This window comes from Pseudophryne corroboree, chromosome 9, assembly GCF_028390025.1.
Source record: "Pseudophryne corroboree isolate aPseCor3 chromosome 9, aPseCor3.hap2, whole genome shotgun sequence".
NCBI classification, from domain to species: domain Eukaryota; kingdom Metazoa; phylum Chordata; class Amphibia; order Anura; family Myobatrachidae; genus Pseudophryne; species Pseudophryne corroboree.
This window is the reverse complement of record NC_086452.1, coordinates 62,533,608-62,555,668: the sequence shown is the minus strand read 5'-3', so window position 1 is coordinate 62,555,668 and position 22,061 is coordinate 62,533,608. Positions and strand designations below refer to the sequence as shown.

Genomic DNA, 22,061 nt, shown 5'->3' with positions numbered 1-22,061 from the left:
GGCACAGATCTGGCAAGGAACAGTCCCCTCCCTCTCTCCGCCCAGTCCCCTGTCTCCCTTCTCCCCGTACACTCTCTCTGGTGACACCGCAGCGGCTGACTGTGAGCGGAAATCACACTACCCGCCTCACAGACCAGCGGCTGCTGCAGAGTTCAGGGGGACATGCTGAGCACTGACAGCCGCACTCGCTCCCTCTCCCACCCGCGGCAACCACCCGTCACTTACCCGCGGTCGCGGGTGAAAGGGGGCGTGGCTTCTCGGAAGGGGGCGTGGCTTCACGTCCCGACCCCCGTTTTCGGTCACAACTCGCCCCCCCCTCCCACCCGCGGCAACCACCCGCATCTGCCCCCCACCCGTGGCATCCACCCGTCACTTACCCGCGGTCGCGGGTGAAAAGGGGGTGTGGCTTCGCGGAAGGGGGCGTGACTTCGCGTCCCGACCCCCGTTTTCGGCACAACTCGCCCCCCCTCCCACCCGCAGCAACCACCCGCATCTGCCCCCCACCCGCGGCATCCACCCGTCACTTACCCGCGGTCGCGGGTGAAAAGGGGGCGTGGCTTCGCGGAAGGGGCCATGGTAGATGCTAGAATCAAGTGGGCTAAGGGACCTTTCCGTAAGGGGGAGGAGTTACGACGCAAGGGGGAGGAGCTAGGCCAGCGGGATAGTTCCTCTACTATCCACGCCACCAACTATTACCTTTAGTAATTAGGTGGTGAGCGAAGCGAGCCACCGTGCCCGAAGCGTGGCGAGCGAAGCGAGCCCGCGAGGGTACTTTTCGGGTACCCTGTTCGCCCGTAGCTCCTCCCCCTGGTGACGTAGCTCCTCCCCTCAATACGTCACAAGGTCCCTTCAGCCCCTCCGATATAGAACCAACCAAGGGGCCATGACTTCGCGTCCCGACCCCCGTTTTCGGCACAACTCGCCCCCCCTCCCACCCGCAGCAACCACCCGCATCTACCCCCCACCCGCGGCATCCACCCGTCACCCGCGGTCGCGGGTGAAAAGGGGGCGTGGCTTCACGGAAGGGGGCGTGGCTCCGCGTCCCGACCCCCGTTTTCGGCACATTGTGGGTCGGGGCATACGGCCTTCACCCGGACACTGCTGAATCTGCAGTGCTGGCTTCTGGACTGTGACAGGAGTCGGCACTTTGGTGTCACCCCTCAGAGGGTAACACCCGGGTGCGGGCCGCACCCCCCGCACCCACGTTGTGGCGCGACTGCTCCCGCCCCCACCCGTAGCACAAACACCCGCCGCATCCACCCACCACCCGCGGCACTCCCGTCCCCTCCCCCACCCAGAGCACAAACACCCGCGCCACCCACCCGCGGAACTCCCGCCCCCTCCCCCACCCGTAGCACCAACACCCGAGGCAACCAACCGCATTCGCCCCCCACCCGCGGCACTCCCACCCGCAGCACCAACACCCGCGCCACCTACCCGCAACACCCACCGCATCCACCCACCACCCGTGGCACTCCACCCCCTCCCCCACCCGCAGCACCAACACCCGCACCACCCGTGGCACTCTGCCCCCTCCCCCACCCACAGCACCAACACCCGCTGGCCCCCCCTGCGGCACCCAACGCATCCCCCACATCCGCTCCCACACGCGGCACTCACGCCCCCACCCGTAGCTCCCACACCTGCAGCACCCCCCGCCCCTCCCCCACCCGCTGCAACCCTGCCCCTCCCCCATACCCACCTCTCCCCCCTGCTGCACCCTTCACCCAACCCGCACCACCACCGCAACTGCCCCATCCTGCACCCACGCCTCCTGCACCCACCCCTCCCCCACCCGCACCACCGCCCCAACCCCCGGAACCCCAGCAGCTGCCTCCCACTACCCAACTGCACCACCACTGCTCCAGCCCCTGCCCCCCCTCCGCACCTGTCCCTCCACCCCCAGCACCCCCCCTCCCCCATCCACGGCACTCCCACACCAGCTTCTCCCACAGCCCTCCCACACCCACATCACCCCTTCTCCCAACCCCCCACCCATGGCTCCCCCGCCCCTCTACTACGCACAGCACCCCTGCTCCCGCACCCCCACCCCTCCCCTACCTGTAGCACCTGCCCCTGCAACCGTGGCACCTTCAAACCCCCCCCCCCCCCCCCAAATGCACCACACCGGCAAACTGCCCCCTCCCCCACCAGTGACACCCCCCACTCCACCCCCATACCCACCTCTTCCCCCGCTACACCCCTGCATCCTCCACTCCACCCGCACCACCACCGCATCTGCCCCTCCTGCACCCACCCCTGCACCCCCTCCCCCACCCACGCCACACCCCCAACCCTCGGAACCCCCGCAGCCGCCTTCCACCCCCCATCCGCACCACCACTGCACCCGCCACTGCCCCCCACACACCTGTCCACCACCCATGGCACAACGCCCCCACGCCCAGAACCCCCCCCCCCCCCTCCCCTACCCACGGCACTCCCACACCAGCTTCTCCCACAGCCCCCCCAACCCTCCCAAACCCACATCACCCCTGCTCCCAACTCCCCACCCATGGCACCCCGACCCTTCACTACGCACAGCACCCCTGCTCCCGCGCCCCCACCCCTCCCCTACCTGCAGCACCCCCCCACCCGCCCCTGCAACTATAGCACCCTCACACCCACCCACCCCCAACCGCACCACCCCGGCAAACTGCCCCCTCCCCCACCCGCGGCACCCCCGCCACTCCACCCCTATACCCACCTCTCCCCCGCTACACCCCTCCACCCCACCCGCACCACTACCGCATCTGCCCCTCCGGCATCCGCCGCTCCCCCATCCGCAACACCCCTGCTCCCGCACCCCCTCCCCCACCCGCGCCAACCCTTGGAAACCCCCGCAGCCGCTTCCCACACCCCAAACGCAGCACTACTGCACCCGTCCCTGTCCCCCGCACCTGTCCCCACACCCATGGCACCACACTCCCACCCGCAGCCCCCCCTCCCCCACCCACGGCACTCCCACACCAGCTTCTCCCACAACCCCTCCCACACCCATATCACCCCTGCTCCCAACCCTCCACCCATGGCACCCCGCCCCTCCCCTACGCACAGGACCCCTGCTCCCGCACCCCACACCCCTCCCCTTCCTGCAGCACCACCCGCCCCCGCAACCGTGGCACCCTCACACCCACCTCCCACCCAACCGCACCACCCTGCCAAATGGCCCCCACCCACAGCACCCCTGCACCCGCCCCTCCCCAACACCCACGCACCCTCCACCACCCGCAACACCACCACAGCCAGCCCTCCCCAACTGCGTTAACCCCGCACCAGCCCCTCTCCCACCCACAGCGCCCTCTGATCCCCTCCCCCATCCGCCCCATCCCCGCACCCGCCTCTCCCCTGCCCGTGGCACATCCGGACCACCACCACACCCCCACAGCCACCACTCCCCCACCCACAGCACCTCCCCCACCCCCATCATCTACAGACACCTCCCCCACCCCCAGCACTTCTACAAACCATCACCCAACCTCCCCCTCTGCAACCCCACCTCCCCCTACATCGCCCCTCCCCCACACACAGCACCTCCAGACCCCCTCCTTCATCCACAGCCTCCTGCACCTGCCCCTCCACCACCAGCATCTACAGACCCCATCCACACCCCCTCCCGCCCCCCCCCACCCGCAGCATCCTCACACCCGCCCCTTCCCCACCGCCGCACCCCCTCCCCTGCCCCTCCCCTACCCGCCACAGCTGCACCAACCGCCCTACCCCAACTGCGGTATCCCTGCATCGGCACCCTCCCCCACCCACTGCAGCAGCACACCTGGCCCACCACAACCGCCGTAACCCCACACCCACCACTCACTCATCCACAGCGCCCACGGACCCCCTCCCCCATCCGTGCCATCCCCGCACCCGCCCCTCCCCTAGCTACCGCACATCCACATCACCTACCCCATCCAGATCACGTACCCCACCCGCAACACCCCCGCCACTCCCACAACCACAGCACCTACCCGCCCGCATTATCTACAGGCACCCTTCACATCTGCGGACCTCCCACACCTGCCCCTCCCCCACCCGCAACACCCCTGGACCACCACACGAACCACCTCCGGACTCCCTCCCCCATCCACAGCTTCCCCGCATCCAACCCTCCCCCATCCACAACATCTACATCCCCCATCCGTGCCATCCCACACCTCCCCCACCCACAGCACTTCTGAAACCCATCACCTAAGCTCACCCCCCCTGCACCTCCAAACGCACACCCCTACATCGCCCCTCCCACAGACACATCACCTCCATACCCCCTCCTTCATCCACAGTCCCCCGCACCCACCCCTCCCCCACCAACAGCAACTACACTCCCCATCCGCGCTCCCTCTACACCTCCCCCACCCACAGGACCTCTGCACCCTTTACGCCATCCGTGCCCCTGCACCCACCCCTCCGCCACCCACAACACCTCTGGACCCCCTCCCACACCCAACCCTCCACCACACGTAGCACCTCGAATCACCATCCACAGCCGCTGCAAGTGATTCCCACGGATAGGAACCTCACTGAACCCACCCCCTTTCCAAACCCCCCAAACTTTTGTGAGTATAGTTGCTACCAATGGACATTGGATTAATTAGAAACACTAATACTGTGGCCATTATGTGTATAAGCAACACTGCTACCTGTGCCCATTGTGTATAAGTGGCGCTGCTACCTGTGCACACTGTGTGTATAAGCGGCTCTGCTACCTGTGGTCACTGTGTGTATAAGCGGCTTTGCTACCTGTGGGTATTGTGTGTATATGCCGCTCTGCTACCTGTGGGTATTGTGTGTACACGTGGCTCTGCTACCTGTGCCCATTGTGTGTATAAGCACCTCTGCTACCTGTGGGCACTGTGTATAAGCGCCTCTGCTACCTGGGGGTATTGTGTGTATAAGCGGCTCAGCTAGCTGTGGGCACTGTGTGTATAAGCGTCTCTGCCCCCTGTGGGTATTGTGTGTATAAGCGGTTCTGCTACCTGTGGGTAATGTGTGTACATGTGGCTCTGCTACCTGTGCCCATTGTGTGTATAAGCCCCTCTGCTACCTGTGGGCACTGTGTGTATAAGCGCCTCTGCCCCTGTGGGTATTGTGTGTATAAGCGGTTCTGCTACCTGTGGGTAATGTGTGTACAAGCGGCTCTGCTACCTGTGGGTATTGTGTGTATAAGCGGTTCTGCTACCTGTAGGTATTGTGTGTATAAGCGGTTCTGCTACCTGTGGGCATTGTGTGTATAAGCGGCTCTGCTACCTGTGGCCACTGTGTGTATAAGCGCCTCTGCTACCTGTGGGTATTGTGTGTATAAGCGGCTCTGCTACCTGTGGCCATTGTGTGTATAAGCGGCTCTGCTACCTGAGGGTATTGTGTGTATAAGCGCCTCTGCTACCTCTGGGCACTGTGTGTATAAGCCCCTCTGCTACCTGTGGGCACTGTGTGTATAAGCGCCTCTGCCCCCTGTGGGTATTGTGTGTATAAGCGGCTCTGCTACCTGTGGGCACTGTGTGTATAAGCGCCTCTGCCCCCCGTGGGTATTGTGTGTATAAGCGGTTCTGCTACCTGTGGGTATTGTGTGTATAAGCGGTTCTGCTACCTGTGGGTATTGTGTGTATAAGCAGCTCTGCTATCTGTGGGCACTGTGTGTATAAGCGCCTCTGCCCCCTGTGGGTATTGTGTTTATAAGCGGCTCTGCTACCTGTGGCCACTGTGTGTATAAGCGGCTCTGCTACCTGTGGCCATTGTGTGTATAAGCGGCTCTGCTACCTGTGGCCACAGCACCTTCGTATCTTATCTACAGTGCATTGCTGTTACTCATCTGGTACTTCATAATGCAGACCCTAGCAATATATACTACACTCTACACTATGTTATTCATTGTGCCCTGCGGCCACTCTGCACGCCCTCACAAAGGCCTACGCCCCCTTGACAATCGCACGCCCTCCCCCCTTACAATATTTACCCACTGCCATAAAAAAAAAACAGGTAATACTCCATATAATAACAATTATAGCACAGCTGAAGCCCGTGCAGGGGATAATGGATCGTAGCCCCTTGCAACGGTATTTTCTGTCTAACACCTTCCCTCTCTTTATCCTCTCCCTACCACCCTGCCTCTCCCTATCCTTTACCAATCGCACAGCGTTTCTGTACATTCCCTTTCTCTCCCCCTACGCCTCTCTATCTTATCTCAACCGGAACCCATTTCTGTATGCCCTCTATACTGCCCTGCGTTTCTGATTCTGTTATCTACCGCCCTGCGTATGTTCAAAGGCGTGCAGAGGTTAACGGGGCGTAGCCCCTAACGATGGTGTGAAGAGCGCCCGTAGGGCGCGATGAATCACCTAGTATCATATAGCGACACTGCACATTATATCATATAGTGTTACTGCACATTATATCATATAATGACACTGCACATTATATCATATAGTGACACTGCATGGTAAACTATATCAGATAGTGGTACTACACAATATTATTATTATTATATTATTATTATTATTATTATTATTATCCTTTATTTATATGGCGCCACAAGGGAAATATGTCATATATTTATTCTCTGTAAAAGCGCTGAGGAATATGTGTGAGCTATATAAATAACTGGTAATAAATAATATATTTGTACTATACCATATATCATATTGTAGTATTGCACAATATGTCACATAGTATATCATATAGTGGCACTACACAGTACATTCAATAGTGACAATGCGCAGTTTATCATATCATATAGTAGCACTACACACTATGGGGGTCATTCCGAGTTGATCGCTCGCTAGCTAATTTTTGCAGCGCTGCGAACAGATAGTCGCTGCCCATAGGGGAGTGTATTTTCGCTTTGTAAGTGTGCGATCGCATGTGCAGCCGAGCGGTACAAAAAAGTTTTGTGCAGTTTCTGAGTAGCTCAGAACTTACTCAGCCGCTGCGATCACTTCAGCCTGTTCTTGCCCGGAATTGACGTCAGACACCCGCCCTGCAAACGCTTGGACACACCTGCGTTTTTCCAACCACTCCCAGAAAACGTTTAGTTGACACCCACAAACACCTTCTTCCTGTCAATCTCCTTGCGATCGGCTGTGCGAATGGATTCTTTGTAAAATCCATCGCTCAGCAACAATCCGCTTTGCACCCGTACGACGCGCCTGCGGTGCATACACATGCGCAGTTCGGACCTGATCGCAGTGCAGCGAAAAAACATAGCGTGCGATCAGGTCGGAATGACCCCCTATATCCTATAGTGACAATGCACATTATATCATATCATATAGCGGCACTACACAGTATATCCTATGGTGACAATGCGCAGTATATCATATCATATAGTGGCACTACACAGTATATCCTATGACAATGCGCAGTATATCATATCATATAGTGGCACTACACAGTATATCCAATAGTGACAATACACAGTATATCATATATAGTGGCACTACACAGTATATCCTATAGTGACAATGCACAGTATATCATATAGTGGCACAGAACAGCATATCAATTGGCACTGAATGGTATATCATATAGTGGCATAAGCACTACACAGCATATTATATAGCTGCACTGCACATATATCATATATTGGCACTGCTATGTATATACATGATACAGTCAGAATGTTGACACAACAATGTCTGCACTGTTGGAATGTTGTCAGGCAACATGTCGACACCCTCACACTGCAGTATGTGATATAATGGTACTGCACAGCACATGTTAGAGGAAAGGGCAGGGGATGTGTACAATTGAGGATTTCTTTCAGGATGGAGCGTTTAGGAAATATCTATAAATGTAAATATACAGGTTGTTTTCTTGGAATTGTTTTCGATAGATCAGATATATAGAATATGGAATAAAGGGAAATCCCCTCATAGTGCACTACTGTCTGGGAGGGGGGTATAATATGGCAAGCTTATGTAGCCTCCTCACAGATAGGGCCATGAACCCAGGACCTCAGTGCTGTAAGGGAGTGATGCTAACCATTACACCATCCAAACTGCCCATTTCATAGTACATAGTACACTATTATCAGCGGTATCCCGAACCCAGGACCCAGGACCTCAGTGCTGTAAGGGAGTGATGCTAACCATTACACCATCCAAACTGCCCATTTCATAGTACACTATTATCAGCGGTATCCCGAAAGCCGGCAAACTGAAGACCACCCATCTGGAGGGTATAATAGTCGCATTCTGGGTATAATAGAGCAGTCTGTGTGAATGGGATGGGCACTCTTAGTAGCCCCCCCACCTATCTCATTGTGCACTACTGTCTGGAGGGTATAATAGAGCAGTCTGTGTGAATGGGATGGACACTCTTAGTAGCCCCCCCACCTATCTCATAGTGCACTACTGTCTGGAGGGTGTAATAGGGCAGTCTGTGTGAATGGGATGGGCACTCTTAGTAGCCCCCCCACCTATCTCATAGTGCACTACTGTCTGGAGGGTATAATAGGGCAGTCTGTGTGAATGGGATGGGCACTCTTAGTAGCCCCCCTACCTATCTCATAGTGCACTACTGTCTGGAGGGTATAATTGGGCAGTCTGTGTGAATGGGATGGGCACTCTTAGTAACCCCCCTACCTATCTCATAGTGCACTACTGTCTGGAGGGTATAATAGAGCAGTCTGTGTGAATGGGATGGGCACTCTTAGTAGCCCCCCTACCTATCTCATAGTGCACTACTGTCTGGAGGGTATAATTGGGCAGTCTGTGTGAATGGGATGGGCACTCTTAGTAGCCCCCTACCTATCTCATAGTGCACTACTGTCTGGAGGGTATAATAGGGCAGTCTGTGTGAATGGGATGGGCACTCTTAGTAGCCCCCCCACCTATCTCATAGTGCACTACTGTCTGGAGGGTATAACAGGGCAGTCTGTGTGAATGGGATGGGCACTCTTAGTAGCCCCCCCCCACCTATCTCATAGTGCACTACTGTCTGGAGGGTATAACAGGGCAGTCTGTGTGAATGGGATGGGCACTCTTAGTAGCCCCCTACCTATCTCAGTGCACTACTGTCTGGGGGGTATAATAGGGCAGTCTGTGTGAATGGGATGGGCACTCTTAGTAACCCCCCACCTATCTCAGAGTGCACTACTGTCTGGAGGGTATAATAGGGCAGTCTGTGTGAAGGAGATGGGCACTCCTAGTAGCCCCCTACCTATCTCATAGTGCACTACTGTCTGGGGGGTATAATAGGGCAGTCTGTGTGAATGGGATGGGCACTCTTAGTAACCCCCTACCTATCTCAGTGCACTACTGTCTGGGGGGTATAATAGGGCAGTCTGTGTGAATGGAATGGGCACTCTTAGTAACCCCCCACCTATCTCATAGTGCACTACTGTCTGGAGGGTATAATAGGGCAGTCTGTGTGAATGGGATGGGCACTCTTAGTAACCCCCTACCTATCTCATAGTGCACTACTGTCTGGGGGGTATAATAGGGCAGTCTGTGTGAATGGGATGGGCACTCTTAGTAACCCCCCACCTATCTCATAGTGCACTACTGTCTGGAGGGTATAATTGGGCAGTCTGTGTGAATGGGATGGGCACTCTTAGTAACCCCCCACCTATCTCAGAGTGCACTACTGTCTGGAGGGTATAATAGGGCAGTCTGTGTGAATGGGATGGGCACTCTTAGTAACCCCCTACCTATCTCAGTGCACTACTGTCTGGGGGGTATAATAGCCTAGGGCAGTCTGTGTGAATGGAATGGGCACTCTTAGTAACCCCCCACCTATCTCATAGTGCACTACTGTCTGGAGGGTATAATTGGGCAGTCTGTGTGAATGGGATGGGCACTCTTAGTAACCCCCTACCTATCTCAGTGCACTACTGTCTGGGGGGTATAATAGGGCAGTCTGTGTGAATGGGATGGGCACTCTTAGTAGCCCCCCCACCTATCTCATAGTGCACTAGTGTCTGGAGGGTATAATAGGGCAGTCTGTGTGAATGGGATGGGCACTCTTAGTCAGTGCCGTAACTAGGCATTTTAGCGCTGTGTGCAAGAAACGACAGTGGCGCCCCCGCCCCCATGTAAGATAGGGGCAGTGCGCGCCGCAGACGCGCAAAAAATTTATAGGGGCGTGGCTTCACAGGGAAGGGGCGTGGCCACAAAATAATAGCAATTCATACTACGGTGCACAGTAGTCTACATTATTCAAATTACGCTGCACAGTAGCGCCACTACACCAGGTAGAGCCCCTTTTATACATTACAGCAGACAGCGTCCCCCTTTTTACACATTACGGCAGCCAGTCCCCCTTTTTACACATTGCGGCAGCCAGGACCCCTTTTTACACATTGCGGCAGCCAGGCCCCCTCTTTACACATTGCGGCAGCCAGGCCCCCTTTTTACACATTGCGGCAGCCAGGACCCCATTTTACACATTGCGGCAGCCAGGCCCCCTTTTTACACATTGCGGCAACCAGGACCCCTTTTTACACATTGCGGCAGCCAGGACCCCTTTTTACACATTGCGGCAGCCAGGACCCCTTTTTACACATTGCGGCAGCCAGACCCCCTTTTTATACATTGCGGCAGCCAGGACCCCTTTTTACACATTACGGCAGCCAGTCCCCCTTTTTACACATTACGGCAGCCAGTCCCCCTTTTTACACATTGCGGCAGCCAGGACCCCTTTTTACACATTGCGGCAGCCAGGATCCCTTTTTACACATTGCGGCAGCCAGGCCCCCTCTTTGCACATTGCGGCAGCCAGGCCCCCTTTTTACACATTGCGGCAGCCAGGACCCCATTTTACACATTGCGTAGCCAGGACCCCCCCCCTTTTTACACATTGCGGCAGCCAGACCCCCTTTTTATACATTGCGGCAGCCAGGACCCCTTTTTACACATTGCGGCAGACGGTGTCCCCCTGAGTGAGAGAGAGAGAGAGAGAAAGAAAGAGAGAGAGGGATATACTTACCTTCTCCCCGCTGACAGGCTCCTCGTGCTGGCATCTCCCTCTCGGTGCAGGCAGTGAGATGAGAAGGAGGAGGAGGGAGGGGGAAGAGGGAGCCGCAGCAGCGCTATTTGATTGGTAGTAAGCGCCGCTGCAGCATCCCCCTCTCCTTCTGTATTGGCTGCCCGGCGCTGCTATGGATGCTGGGATGAAGGAACCGCATCCCAGCATCCATAGCAGCGCCGGGCAGCCAATACAGAAGGAGAGGGGGATGCTGCAACGGCGCTTACTACTAATCAAATAGCGCTGCTGCGGCTCCCTGCTCCCCCTCCCTCCTCCTCCTTGAACCCGGCGCTGGTCTCCTCTCCCTCCAGCCGCGCACGGCGCACACAGAGGCGGCATGTAATGAGTCAATTTGACTCATTACATGCCGCTGGCCGTTGCGCCCTCAGGGCAACTGCGCTGTGTGCCAAGCCCCCTTGGCACACACGTAGTTACGGCGCTGCTCTTAGTAGCCCCCCCACCTATCTCATAGTGCACTACTGTCTGGAGGGTATAATAGGGCAGTCTGTGTGAATGGGATGGGCACTCTTAGTAGCCCCCCCCCCACCTATCTCATAGTGCACTACTGTCTGGAGGGTATAATAGGGCAGTCTGTGTGAATGGGATGGGCACTCTTAGTAGCCCCCCCACCTATCTCATAGTGCACTACTGTCTGGAGGGTATAATAGGGCAGTCTGTGTGAATGGGATGGGCACTCTTAGTAACCCCCTACCTATCTCATAGTGCACTACTGTCTGGAGGGTATAATAGGGGACTCTGTGTGAATGGGATGGGCACTCTTAGTAGCCCCCCTACCTATCTCATATTGCACTACTGTCTGGAGTGTGTAATAGGGCAGTCTGTGTGAATGAGATGGGCACTTTATGTAGCCCCCCTACCTATCTCATAGTGCACTACTGTCTGGAGGGTATAATAGGGCAGTCTGTGTGAATGGGATGGGCACTCTTAGTAGCCCCCCCCCTACCTATCTCATAGTGCACTACTGTCTGGAGGGTATAATAGGGCAGTCTGTGTGAATGGGATGGGCACTCTTAGTAACCCCCTACCTATCTCAGTGTACTACTGTCTGGGGGGTATAATAGGGCTGTCTGTGTGAATGGGATGGGCACTCTTAGTAGCCCCCCCACCTATCTCATAGTGCACTACAGTCTGGAGGGTATAATAGGGCAGTCTCTGTGAATGAGATGGGCACTTTATGTAGCCCCCCTACCTATCTCATAGTGCACTACTGTCTGGAGGGTATAATAGGGCAGTCTGTGTGAATGGGATGGGCACTCTTAGTAACCCCCTACCTATCTCAGTGTACTACTGTCTGGGGGGTATAATAGGGCAGTCTGTGTGAATGGGATGGGCACTCTTAGTAGCCCCACCACCTATCTCATAGTGCACTACTGTCTGGAGGGTATAATAGGGCAGTCTGTGTGAATGGGATGGGCACTCTTAGTAGCCCCCCCACCTATCTCATAGTGCACTAGTGTCTGGAGGGTATAATAGGGCAGTCTGTGTGAATGGGATGGGCACTCTTAGTAGCCCCCCCCCCACCTATCTCATAGTGCACTACTGTCTGGAGGGTATAATAGGGCAGTCTGTGTGAATGGGATGGGCACTCTTAGTAGCCCCCCCACCTATCTCATAGTGCACTACTGTCTGGAGGGTATAATAGGGCAGTCTGTGTGAATGGGATGGGCACTCTTAGTAGCCCCCCCCCACCTATCTCATAGTGCACTACTGTCTGGAGGGTATAATAGGGCAGTCTGTGTGAATGGGATGGGCACTCTTAGTAGCCCCCCCACCTATCTCATAGTGCACTACTGTCTGGAGGGTATAATAGGGCAGTCTGTGTGAATGGGATGGGCACTCTTAGTAGCCCCCCCCCCCACCTATTTCATAGTGCACTACTGTCTGGAGGGTATAATAGGGCAGTCTGTGTGAATGGGATGGGCACTCTTAGTAACCCCCTACCGATCTCATAGTGCACTACTGTCTGGAGGGTATAATAGGGCAGTCTGTGTGAATGGGATGGGCACTCTTAGTAGCCCCCCCCCTACCTATCTCATAGTGCACTACTGTCTGGAGGGTATAATAGGGCAGTCTGTGTGAATGGGATGGGCACTCTTAGTAACCCCCTACCTATCTCAGTGTACTACTGTCTGGGGGGTATAATAGGGCTGTCTGTGTGAATGGGATGGGCACTCTTAGTAGCCCCCCCACCTATCTCATAGTGCACTACAGTCTGGAGGGTATAATAGGGCAGTCTCTGTGAATGAGATGGGCACTTTATGTAGCCCCCCTACCTATCTCATAGTGCACTACTGTCTGGAGGGTATAATAGGGCAGTCTGTGTGAATGGGATGGGCACTCTTAGTAACCCCCTACCTATCTCAGTGTACTACTGTCTGGGGGGTATAATAGGGCAGTCTGTGTGAATGGGATGGGCACTCTTAGTAGCCCCACCACCTATCTCATAGTGCACTACTGTCTGGAGGGTATAATAGGGCAGTCTGTGTGAATGGGATGGGCACTCTAAGTAACCCCCTACCTATCTCATAGTGCACTACTGTCTGGAGGGTATAATAGGGCAGTCTGTGTGAATGGGATGGGCACTCTTAGTAACCCCCTACCTATCTCAGTGTACTACTGTCTGGGGGGTATAATAGGGCAGTCTGTGTGAATGGGATGGGCACTCTTAGTAGCCCCCCCACCTATCTCATAGTGCACTACAGTCTGGAGGGTATAATAGGGCAGTCTCTGTGAATGAGATGGGCACTTTATGTAGCCCCCCTACCTATCTCATAGTGCACTACTGTCTGGAGGGTATAATAGGGCAGTCTGTGTGAATGGGATGGGCACTCTTAGTAACCCCCTACCTATCTCAGTGTACTACTGTCTGGGGGGTATAATAGGGCAGTCTGTGTGAATGGGATGGGCACTCTTAGTAGCCCCACCACCTATCTCATAGTGCACTACTGTCTGGAGGGTATAATAGGGCAGTCTGTGTGAATGGGATGGGCACTCTTAGTAGCCCCACCACCTATCTCATAGTGCACTACTGTCTGGAAGGTATAATAGGGCAGTCTGTGTGAATGGGATGGGCACTCTTAGTAGCCCCCCCACCTATCTCATAGTGCACTAGTGTCTGGAGGGTATAATAGGGCAGTCTGTGTGAATGGGATGGGTACTTTATGTAGCCCCCCTACCTATCTCATAGTGCACTACTGTCTGGAGGGTATAATAGGGCAGTCTGTGTGAATGGGATGGGCACTCTTAGTAACCCCCTACCTATCTCATAGTGCACTACTGTCTGGAGGGTATAATAGGGCAGTCTGTGTGAATGGGATGGGCACTCTTAGTAACCCCCTACCTATCTCAGTGCACTACTGTCTGGGGGGTATAATAGGGCAGTCTGTGTGAATGGGATGGGCACTCTTAGTAGCCCCACCACCTATCTCATAGTGCACTACTGTCTGGAGGGTATAATAGGGCAGTCTGTGTGAATGGGATGGGCACTCTTAGTAGCCCCCCCACCTATCTCATAGTGCACTAGTGTCTGGAGGGTATAATAGGGCAGTCTGTGTGAATGGGATGGGCACTCTTAGTAGCCCCCCTACCTATCTCATAGTGCACTACTGTCTGGAGGGTATAATAGGGCAGTCTGTGTGAATGGGATGGGCACTCTTAGTAGCCCCCCCACCTATCTCATAGTGCACTACTGTCTGGAGGGTATAATAGGGCAGTCTGTGTGAATGGGATGGGCACTCTTAGTAGCCCCCCCCCCCACCTATCTCATAGTGCACTACTGTCTGGAGGGTATAATAGGGCAGTCTGTGTGAATGGGATGGGCACTCTTAGTAGCCCCCCCACCTATCTCATAGTGCACTACTGTCTGGAGGGTATAATAGGGCAGTCTGTGTGAATGGGATGGGCACTCTTAGTAACCCCCTACCTATCTCAGTGTACTACTGTCTGGGGGGTATAATAGGGCAGTCTGTGTGAATGGGATGGGCACTCTTAGTAGCCCCCCCACCTATCTCATAGTGCACTACAGTCTGGAGGGTATAATAGGGCAGTCTCTGTGAATGAGATGGGCACTTTATGTAGCCCCCCTACCTATCTCATAGTGCACTACTGTCTGGAGGGTATAATAGGGCAGTCTGTGTGAATGGGATGGGCACTCTTAGTAACCCCCTACCTATCTCAGTGTACTACTGTCTGGGGGGTATAATAGGGCAGTCTGTGTGAATGGGATGGGCACTCTTAGTAGCCCCACCACCTATCTCATAGTGCACTACTGTCTGGAGGGTATAATAGGGCAGTCTGTGTGAATGGGATGGGCACTCTTAGTAGCCCCACCACCTATCTCATAGTGCACTACTGTCTGGAAGGTATAATAGGGCAGTCTGTGTGAATGGGATGGGCACTCTTAGTAGCCCCCCCACCTATCTCATAGTGCACTAGTGTCTGGAGGGTATAATAGGGCAGTCTGTGTGAATGGGATGGGTACTTTATGTAGCCCCCCTACCTATCTCATAGTGCACTACTGTCTGGAGGGTATAATAGGGCAGTCTGTGTGAATGGGATGGGCACTCTTAGTAACCCCCTACCTATCTCATAGTGCACTACTGTCTGGAGGGTATAATAGGGCAGTCTGTGTGAATGGGATGGGCACTCTTAGTAACCCCCTACCTATCTCAGTGCACTACTGTCTGGGGGGTATAATAGGGCAGTCTGTGTGAATGGGATGGGCACTCTTAGTAGCCCCACCACCTATCTCATAGTGCACTACTGTCTGGAGGGTATAATAGGGCAGTCTGTGTGAATGGGATGGGCACTCTTAGTAGCCCCCCCACCTATCTCATAGTGCACTAGTGTCTGGAGGGTATAATAGGGCAGTCTGTGTGAATGGGATGGGCACTCTTAGTAGCCCCCCTACCTATCTCATACCTATCTCATAGTGCACTACTGTCTGGAGGGTATAATAGGGCAGTCTGTGTGAATGGGATGGGCACTCTTAGTAGCCCCCCCACCTATCTCATAGTGCACTACTGTCTGGAGGGTATAATAGGGCAGTCTGTGTGAATGGGATGGGCACTCTTAGTAGCCCCCCCCCCCACCTATCTCATAGTGCACTACTGTCTGGAGGGTATAATAGGGCAGTCTGTGTGAATGGGATGGGCACTCTTAGTAGCCCCCCCACCTATCTCATAGTGCACTACTGTCTGGAGGGTATAATAGGGCAGTCTGTGTGAATGGGATGGGTACTCTTAGTAACCCCCTACCTATCTCATAGTGCACTACTGTCTGGAGGGTATAATAGGAAAGTCTGTGTGAATGGGATGGGCACTTTTAGTAGCCCCCCCCACCTATCTCATAGTGCACTACTGTCTGGAGGGTATAATAGGGCAGTCTGTGTGAATGGGATGGGTACTCTTAGTAACCCCCTACCTATCTCATAGTGCACTACTGTCTGGAGGGTATAATAGGAAAGTCTGTGTGAATGGGATGGGCACTTTTAGTAGCCCCCCCACCTATCTCATAGTGCACTACTGTCTGGAGGGTGTAATAGGGCAGTCTGTGTGAATGGGATGGGCACTCTTAGTAGCCCCCCCACCTATCTCATAGTGCACTACTGTCTGGAGGGTATAACAGGGCAGTCTGTGTGAATGGGATGGGCACTCTTAGTAACCCCCTACCTATCTCATAGTGCACTACTGTCTGGAGGGTATAATAGGGCAGTCTGTGTGAATGGGATGGGCACTCTCAGTAGCCCCCCCACCTATCTCATAGTGCCCTACTGTCTGGAGGGTATAATAGGGCAGTCTGTGTGAATGGGATGGGCACTCTTAGTAGCCCCCCCACCTATCTCATAGTGCACTACTGTCTGGAGGGTACAACAGGGCAGTCTGTGTGAATGGGATGGGCACTCTTAGTAACCCCCTACCTATCTCATAGTGCACTACTGTCTGGAGGGTATAATAGGGCAGTCTGTGTGAATGGGATGGGCACTCTCAGTAGCCCCCCCACCTATCTCATAGTGCCCTACTGTCTGGAGGGTATAATAGGGCAGTCTGTGTGAATGGGATGGGCACTCTTATGTAGTCTACACATGATGCTGGGATTCCTGCAGCAGGGACTGACCTGATAGCAGCAATTGCTGCAACTTCTATTTCTTAGTACAGGGTGGATAATTCAATTCCTGGCAGTAAATCAAGATATATAACTGCGATGACAAAGAAAATATACAGCATGGAATAAATGACACAGACATTTCACATTGCAGGAGAGGTCAGTCACTTTCCCACGGGCTCCTCTATTATACTGACTTACAGTAAAGTGCACTATCACTGGGGAAGCTGCGATAAGTGGAGAGTGGCACCATAGAGGGTGGCACCAAGAGGGCACCTGCAAGGGGGGTGGGGGCATCTTTGAAGCAGGAGCACAGCAGCATCTAGAGTGGATTTTAAAGAGGTGGGGAGCAGCTCTCCTCTGTCTGGAGCAGGAGAGACGAGAGAGTAGCATCTGATGAACTGGAAAAGTGGGGGGCAGCTTTGGAGCAGAAGGAGAATGGCACCAAGAGGAGACTGTAAAAGGGGAATGGGAGCGGGAGAACACTTTGGTTGTCAGGTGTCAGTTGGAATTAATGAGAGGAATTATTGAGGAAATAGAAAACTGAAAAAGATAGAACAAGTATCAGGGTCCTAGTGCGGGTCTCATGGTTTGAGAAGGTGCACCACAGGGATATTTATACAGATAATTCTGCCAGTCACTGTTTATTAAAGAGACGGGCCGAGGCTGGTGTTACACTGTTGTCCCTCTGATGTAGGGGTGGGACACTCTTACGCAGCTTCTTGCTCTGTTGTTAGATTTACTTGGTATAACTTGTAAAAAAAAATAAAAAAAAAATTGTTTACTTTTTTTTTATATAGATTTTTTTTTTACTTTACAAATCTGCACCAGTTTGCTAGTTTTATTTGCTGCCCGCTCCCTCTCTTTATTTATTTTATATAAAATGCTCCAACATTACATAAAGTTTAAAACTATTTTAATCTAATGTCATTTTTATATTGAAGTTTTTGATGTGGCTAATCATCTCCTCTGACCTTTCAATAATACCCCTTTTCCACTAGCTCTAAAAACACGGGTAAATGCGCGGGGGCGCGCATTTACCCGTATTTTTTTCTAGTGGAAACTACCCCCCCCTGCTAATTCCCGGATCAAGTGATCCGGGAATTCTACCCGGGTAGCTTGCCAGGTTGAACACGTGTTCAACCCAGTAAACTGTGTTGTGTAAACGGAATCTGTGTCGATGCGACATGGCTCCCGTTCACAGTGTATGGAAGAGGGGCGCTGGGAGATCATGTGATCTCCCAGCGCCGCCCCTGCCTCGTCAGCAGTAGCGTCACCAACTCGGCTATATGCCGGGTTGGTGAGCTCAGTGTAGAAGTGTGCTCTAGCACGGGTCGCAGCCGTGTCAGGCTCCCGGCTGCGACCTGTGCAAGCAAGTGGAAAAGGGGTATAACTCTACAGTGTGATTACTGTCAGTTACAGTAGTTGTAAAACAATAATTGTGGTTCACAGGTTATAGGACGAGGTGGGGACTGGAGCAGGTAGAGAGTGAGGACCACAGAAGAGAGCATGACTACGAGGGATACAGCAGGAGAGTGTGGGAGTAATTCAGACCTGATCGTTAGCAGCAAATTTGTTAGCAGTTGGGAAAAACCATGTACACTGCAGGTGGGGCAGATATAACATGTGCAGAGAGAGTTAGATTTGGGTGGGTTATTTTGTTTCTGTGCAGGGTAAATACTGCCTGCTTTATTTTTACACTGCAATTTAGATTTCAGTTTGAACACACCCCACCCAAATCTTATGCCTCCTACACACTCGGCGATCCGCTGCCGAGCTGCCCGACGGCAGAAACGGCCGACGGCCAATCCGGCGGCGAGGGGAAGGTGACGGGGGGGGGGGGGGGAGTGAAGTTTCTTAACTCCCCCCATCACCCGGCTCCATAGCACTGCATGCTAATATGGACGAGATTGTCCATATTGGCCTGCATGCATAAGCGACCCGGCACCAACGATGAACAAGCGCGGGGCTGCGCATCGTTCATCGTTGAAGCCTACACACTGAACGATATGAACGAGCTCTCGTTCATCAATGAACGAGAGAACGCTCATATCGTTCAGTGTTATCGCCTAATGTGTAGAGCTCATAACTCTCTCTGCACGTGTTATATCTGCCCCCCCTGCAGTGCACATGGTTTTACCCAACTGCTAACAAATTTTCTGCTACGATCCGGTCTGAATTACCCCCTGTGTTTTAAAGGAGACAGGAGCAAGATAAGACTTCTCAAGAGGATACAAGAGCAGATGGAGGTTGAAGTCTTGAGGAGTGTATTTCAGTATGTACATAGTATGGTTGTGAGATTGGATGAACGTGTGGTTCTAAGAGGAAGTTACAGCAAGTGGAGAGTAATCATTGAGGGAGCTGGTTAAGGAGGAGAGTGTGATTTGGAAGGCAATATGGTCAGGGGGAGAGAGTGATACTGCGAGGAGACTGGGACTAGTGAAATTTGTGATCTTGAGGAGTGGACTACACCAGATTTGATGTATGCTCCTGGTGGGATCAGAGATGAACCCTGAGGGTGGAGATTGCTGGCCAAAGAGGCAACTGGACAATGATTGAGAGTGTGGCTTTGTAAAGAAGTTCTAGTAGTTTCCTTCCCTCTGTCCTCTCCCAATCTCTCATTTCTGCTAATGCACAATTGTACACATCTCTGCTTTGCAACCAGATTTCTAGCACTGCGCATTCTCAATGGTACACTATTATGACCATTTGTTGTACGCAACTCAGTCCCATCTCCACTGGCAGATGAAGGGGTGTAACTTGGTGTCAGCAGGGCATTCACATGTAGGCTAAGTAGGGATGGCCATTGGTGGGTTATCCATCGATTATCACCATCGATGGTACCATTAATGGATAACCTTGATGGTATTAAACTATCCATAAAGAAACCATTGATGGTTTTACCCACCAATGTTCACCCCTGCATTAGCGTTGAATGAGCTGCTGGACAATCAAAGCCTGGGGGTGGAGCTTCATGGGTGTTGGGGGTGGAGCTAATCTCAGTGTCCCAACACTTGGAGAGAAAAAAATGTGGTAGCTCTCTACCATCGATGGCGGAAAACCATCTGGTTCCATCATCAATGGTAAAACTATTCACCATTGGCCATAAACCATCAATGATTTCAAATAATCGATGGTCACTGGCCGATGGCCATTCCTAAGGCTAAGGGTCCTGAGGGTATGCAGCAGATGGGTAGGCAGACTATGAATAATACTAAGTTGAGTGTACCCTGTACCCATAGATCCTTGATTTCAGTTGGATTTCACCAGGTATGGGACTGGTGGAAATGTGCTGCTTTTACACCATTAGCGGTAACGAATGCTTTTACAAGCCGATGGATGATGGTGGTGCAGCCGCAGAGATTTATTAAACTCTGCATGCATGTGACTATCTGCATTTATTTATGTGCATGTGACCTGCTGCTCTCTATGCAGGTGCCCATTTACAAATGTTGTGCATGTCCCCACCTGCTTCCACTATATGTTCCATAGTTGGGAATCTCTTGAGCACCCGGGTGCTGACAGACCTCAGGATGAACACGGATGACAGATTAGCGTATCGGATCAGGGTGCGTCGGAGCAAACGTCCTCTTTCATCTCCACCATGGACGTTGCTGGACACCACGCACATCAGCTGGTCAGGCAGGGGGATGCTGGTGTACTGGGCCCACCAACGGTTGACAATGAGTGTGACGTAGAATCCCAGAACAAAAGAAATGGGGATCAGCTCGGTGTATGTGTTGCAGTATTTGGCCACTTTCTCAAACAGCAGCCTCTGATCTCCTTTCAGGACACACCTGTAATCAGGAATATTATTACACCCGTCAGCCTAATACAATAACAAGCAGTTCCTGGCCACAAAGCTTAAGTTGTCCGTTTTCATAAAGAACAATTTCAGGGTACCTTCCACATAACATGCCCCCCTCCCCCCTCCCTAATTGTACTTCTATGACTACTACAACTGCTGTGGATGATACAGGTAGCAGTAACTTAAAGTAATGGCTGATGCCCGATTACTGCCACCTTCAAAGTGGTTTACAAAATCTGCAATTTTATGCTAAGCTGAAGGTAGGCGGGCTCCTGCCAACGTGGAAACTACTCCAAATGCTACTGTTCTGTAACTTCATTTAAGAATGTGTTCCACATATGTTGTGTGTAAGGGATAAGGTCAGTGTGCCGGCATTCGGGATGCCGACAGTCGGAGTACCAACGCCGGAATCCCGACACTGGTCAGAACACCGACATCGAACACAATGCCGTTGCCGGAATCCCGACTGTTGGCATCCCGAACGTAAGTATGCCGGGACTGGCTAGGGTTAGGCTTAGGCAGTATAGGGGAGGTTACTGTAAGACTGCAGAGGGGTGGGGGCACTTGCGTAACTAGGGGGCTGCAGCCACTGCGGTCACTTGGAGGCTCAGGGCTGCGGGGGGCGCCGCCCTGCACCTCCAAGCGACCACAGTGGCTGCGGCCACCTAATGTTTTGGGAAGGACACGGAGGGCACAGTGTGCGTCTCTCCTGTGTGTCCCTCCTGGGTCTCTGGCGGCAGGGCCGTAACTAGGGGGGGGCTATGGGGTCACGCGCCCCGGGCGCTGGAACGAGGGGGCGCTAAGGAGGCTGTTTCCACAGCCAAAGTTATATGAGGGCAGCGGGCACTGTGCGCGATGCTGTCACACGCATCACACATCGAGGGAGGAGAGGACGGAGAGTCTGGTAGCGGCTGGCAGGGACTGATGAGGGCATGCTGGCTGCAGTCAGTGACAGTGAATGAGTCTCTGTCACTCATGCTGCAGCACTGCAGGCTCCTCTGACAGGGGAACGTTCACAGCAGTCTCCGGCAGCCCTGAGCAGTGCACACAGCCCTCCCCCATGCCTGGGAACAGGGGGAGGGACACAGTGCAGCAGCGTGGACTCTGAACGAGGGGGAACTGGAGCCGGCCTGTGACAGAGAGGAGATTTATGAGGTATGTTTCTCTGCCAGAC

At 53.5% G+C, this 22,061-nt stretch overlaps 1 protein-coding gene across 1 annotated transcript in view; it reads right to left on the bottom strand.

Annotated features, from left to right (window-relative positions):
• BEST4 (bestrophin 4) overlaps positions 1–22,061 on the bottom strand; it is a 203,935-nt gene that overhangs the window by 176,952 nt on the left and 4,922 nt on the right. Inside the window, exon 2 of the mRNA XM_063939452.1 lies at positions 20,548–20,876. Coding sequence (XP_063795522.1) covers positions 20,548–20,876 — 329 coding nt within the window. The remainder of the gene's footprint in view (positions 1–20,547; positions 20,877–22,061) is intronic.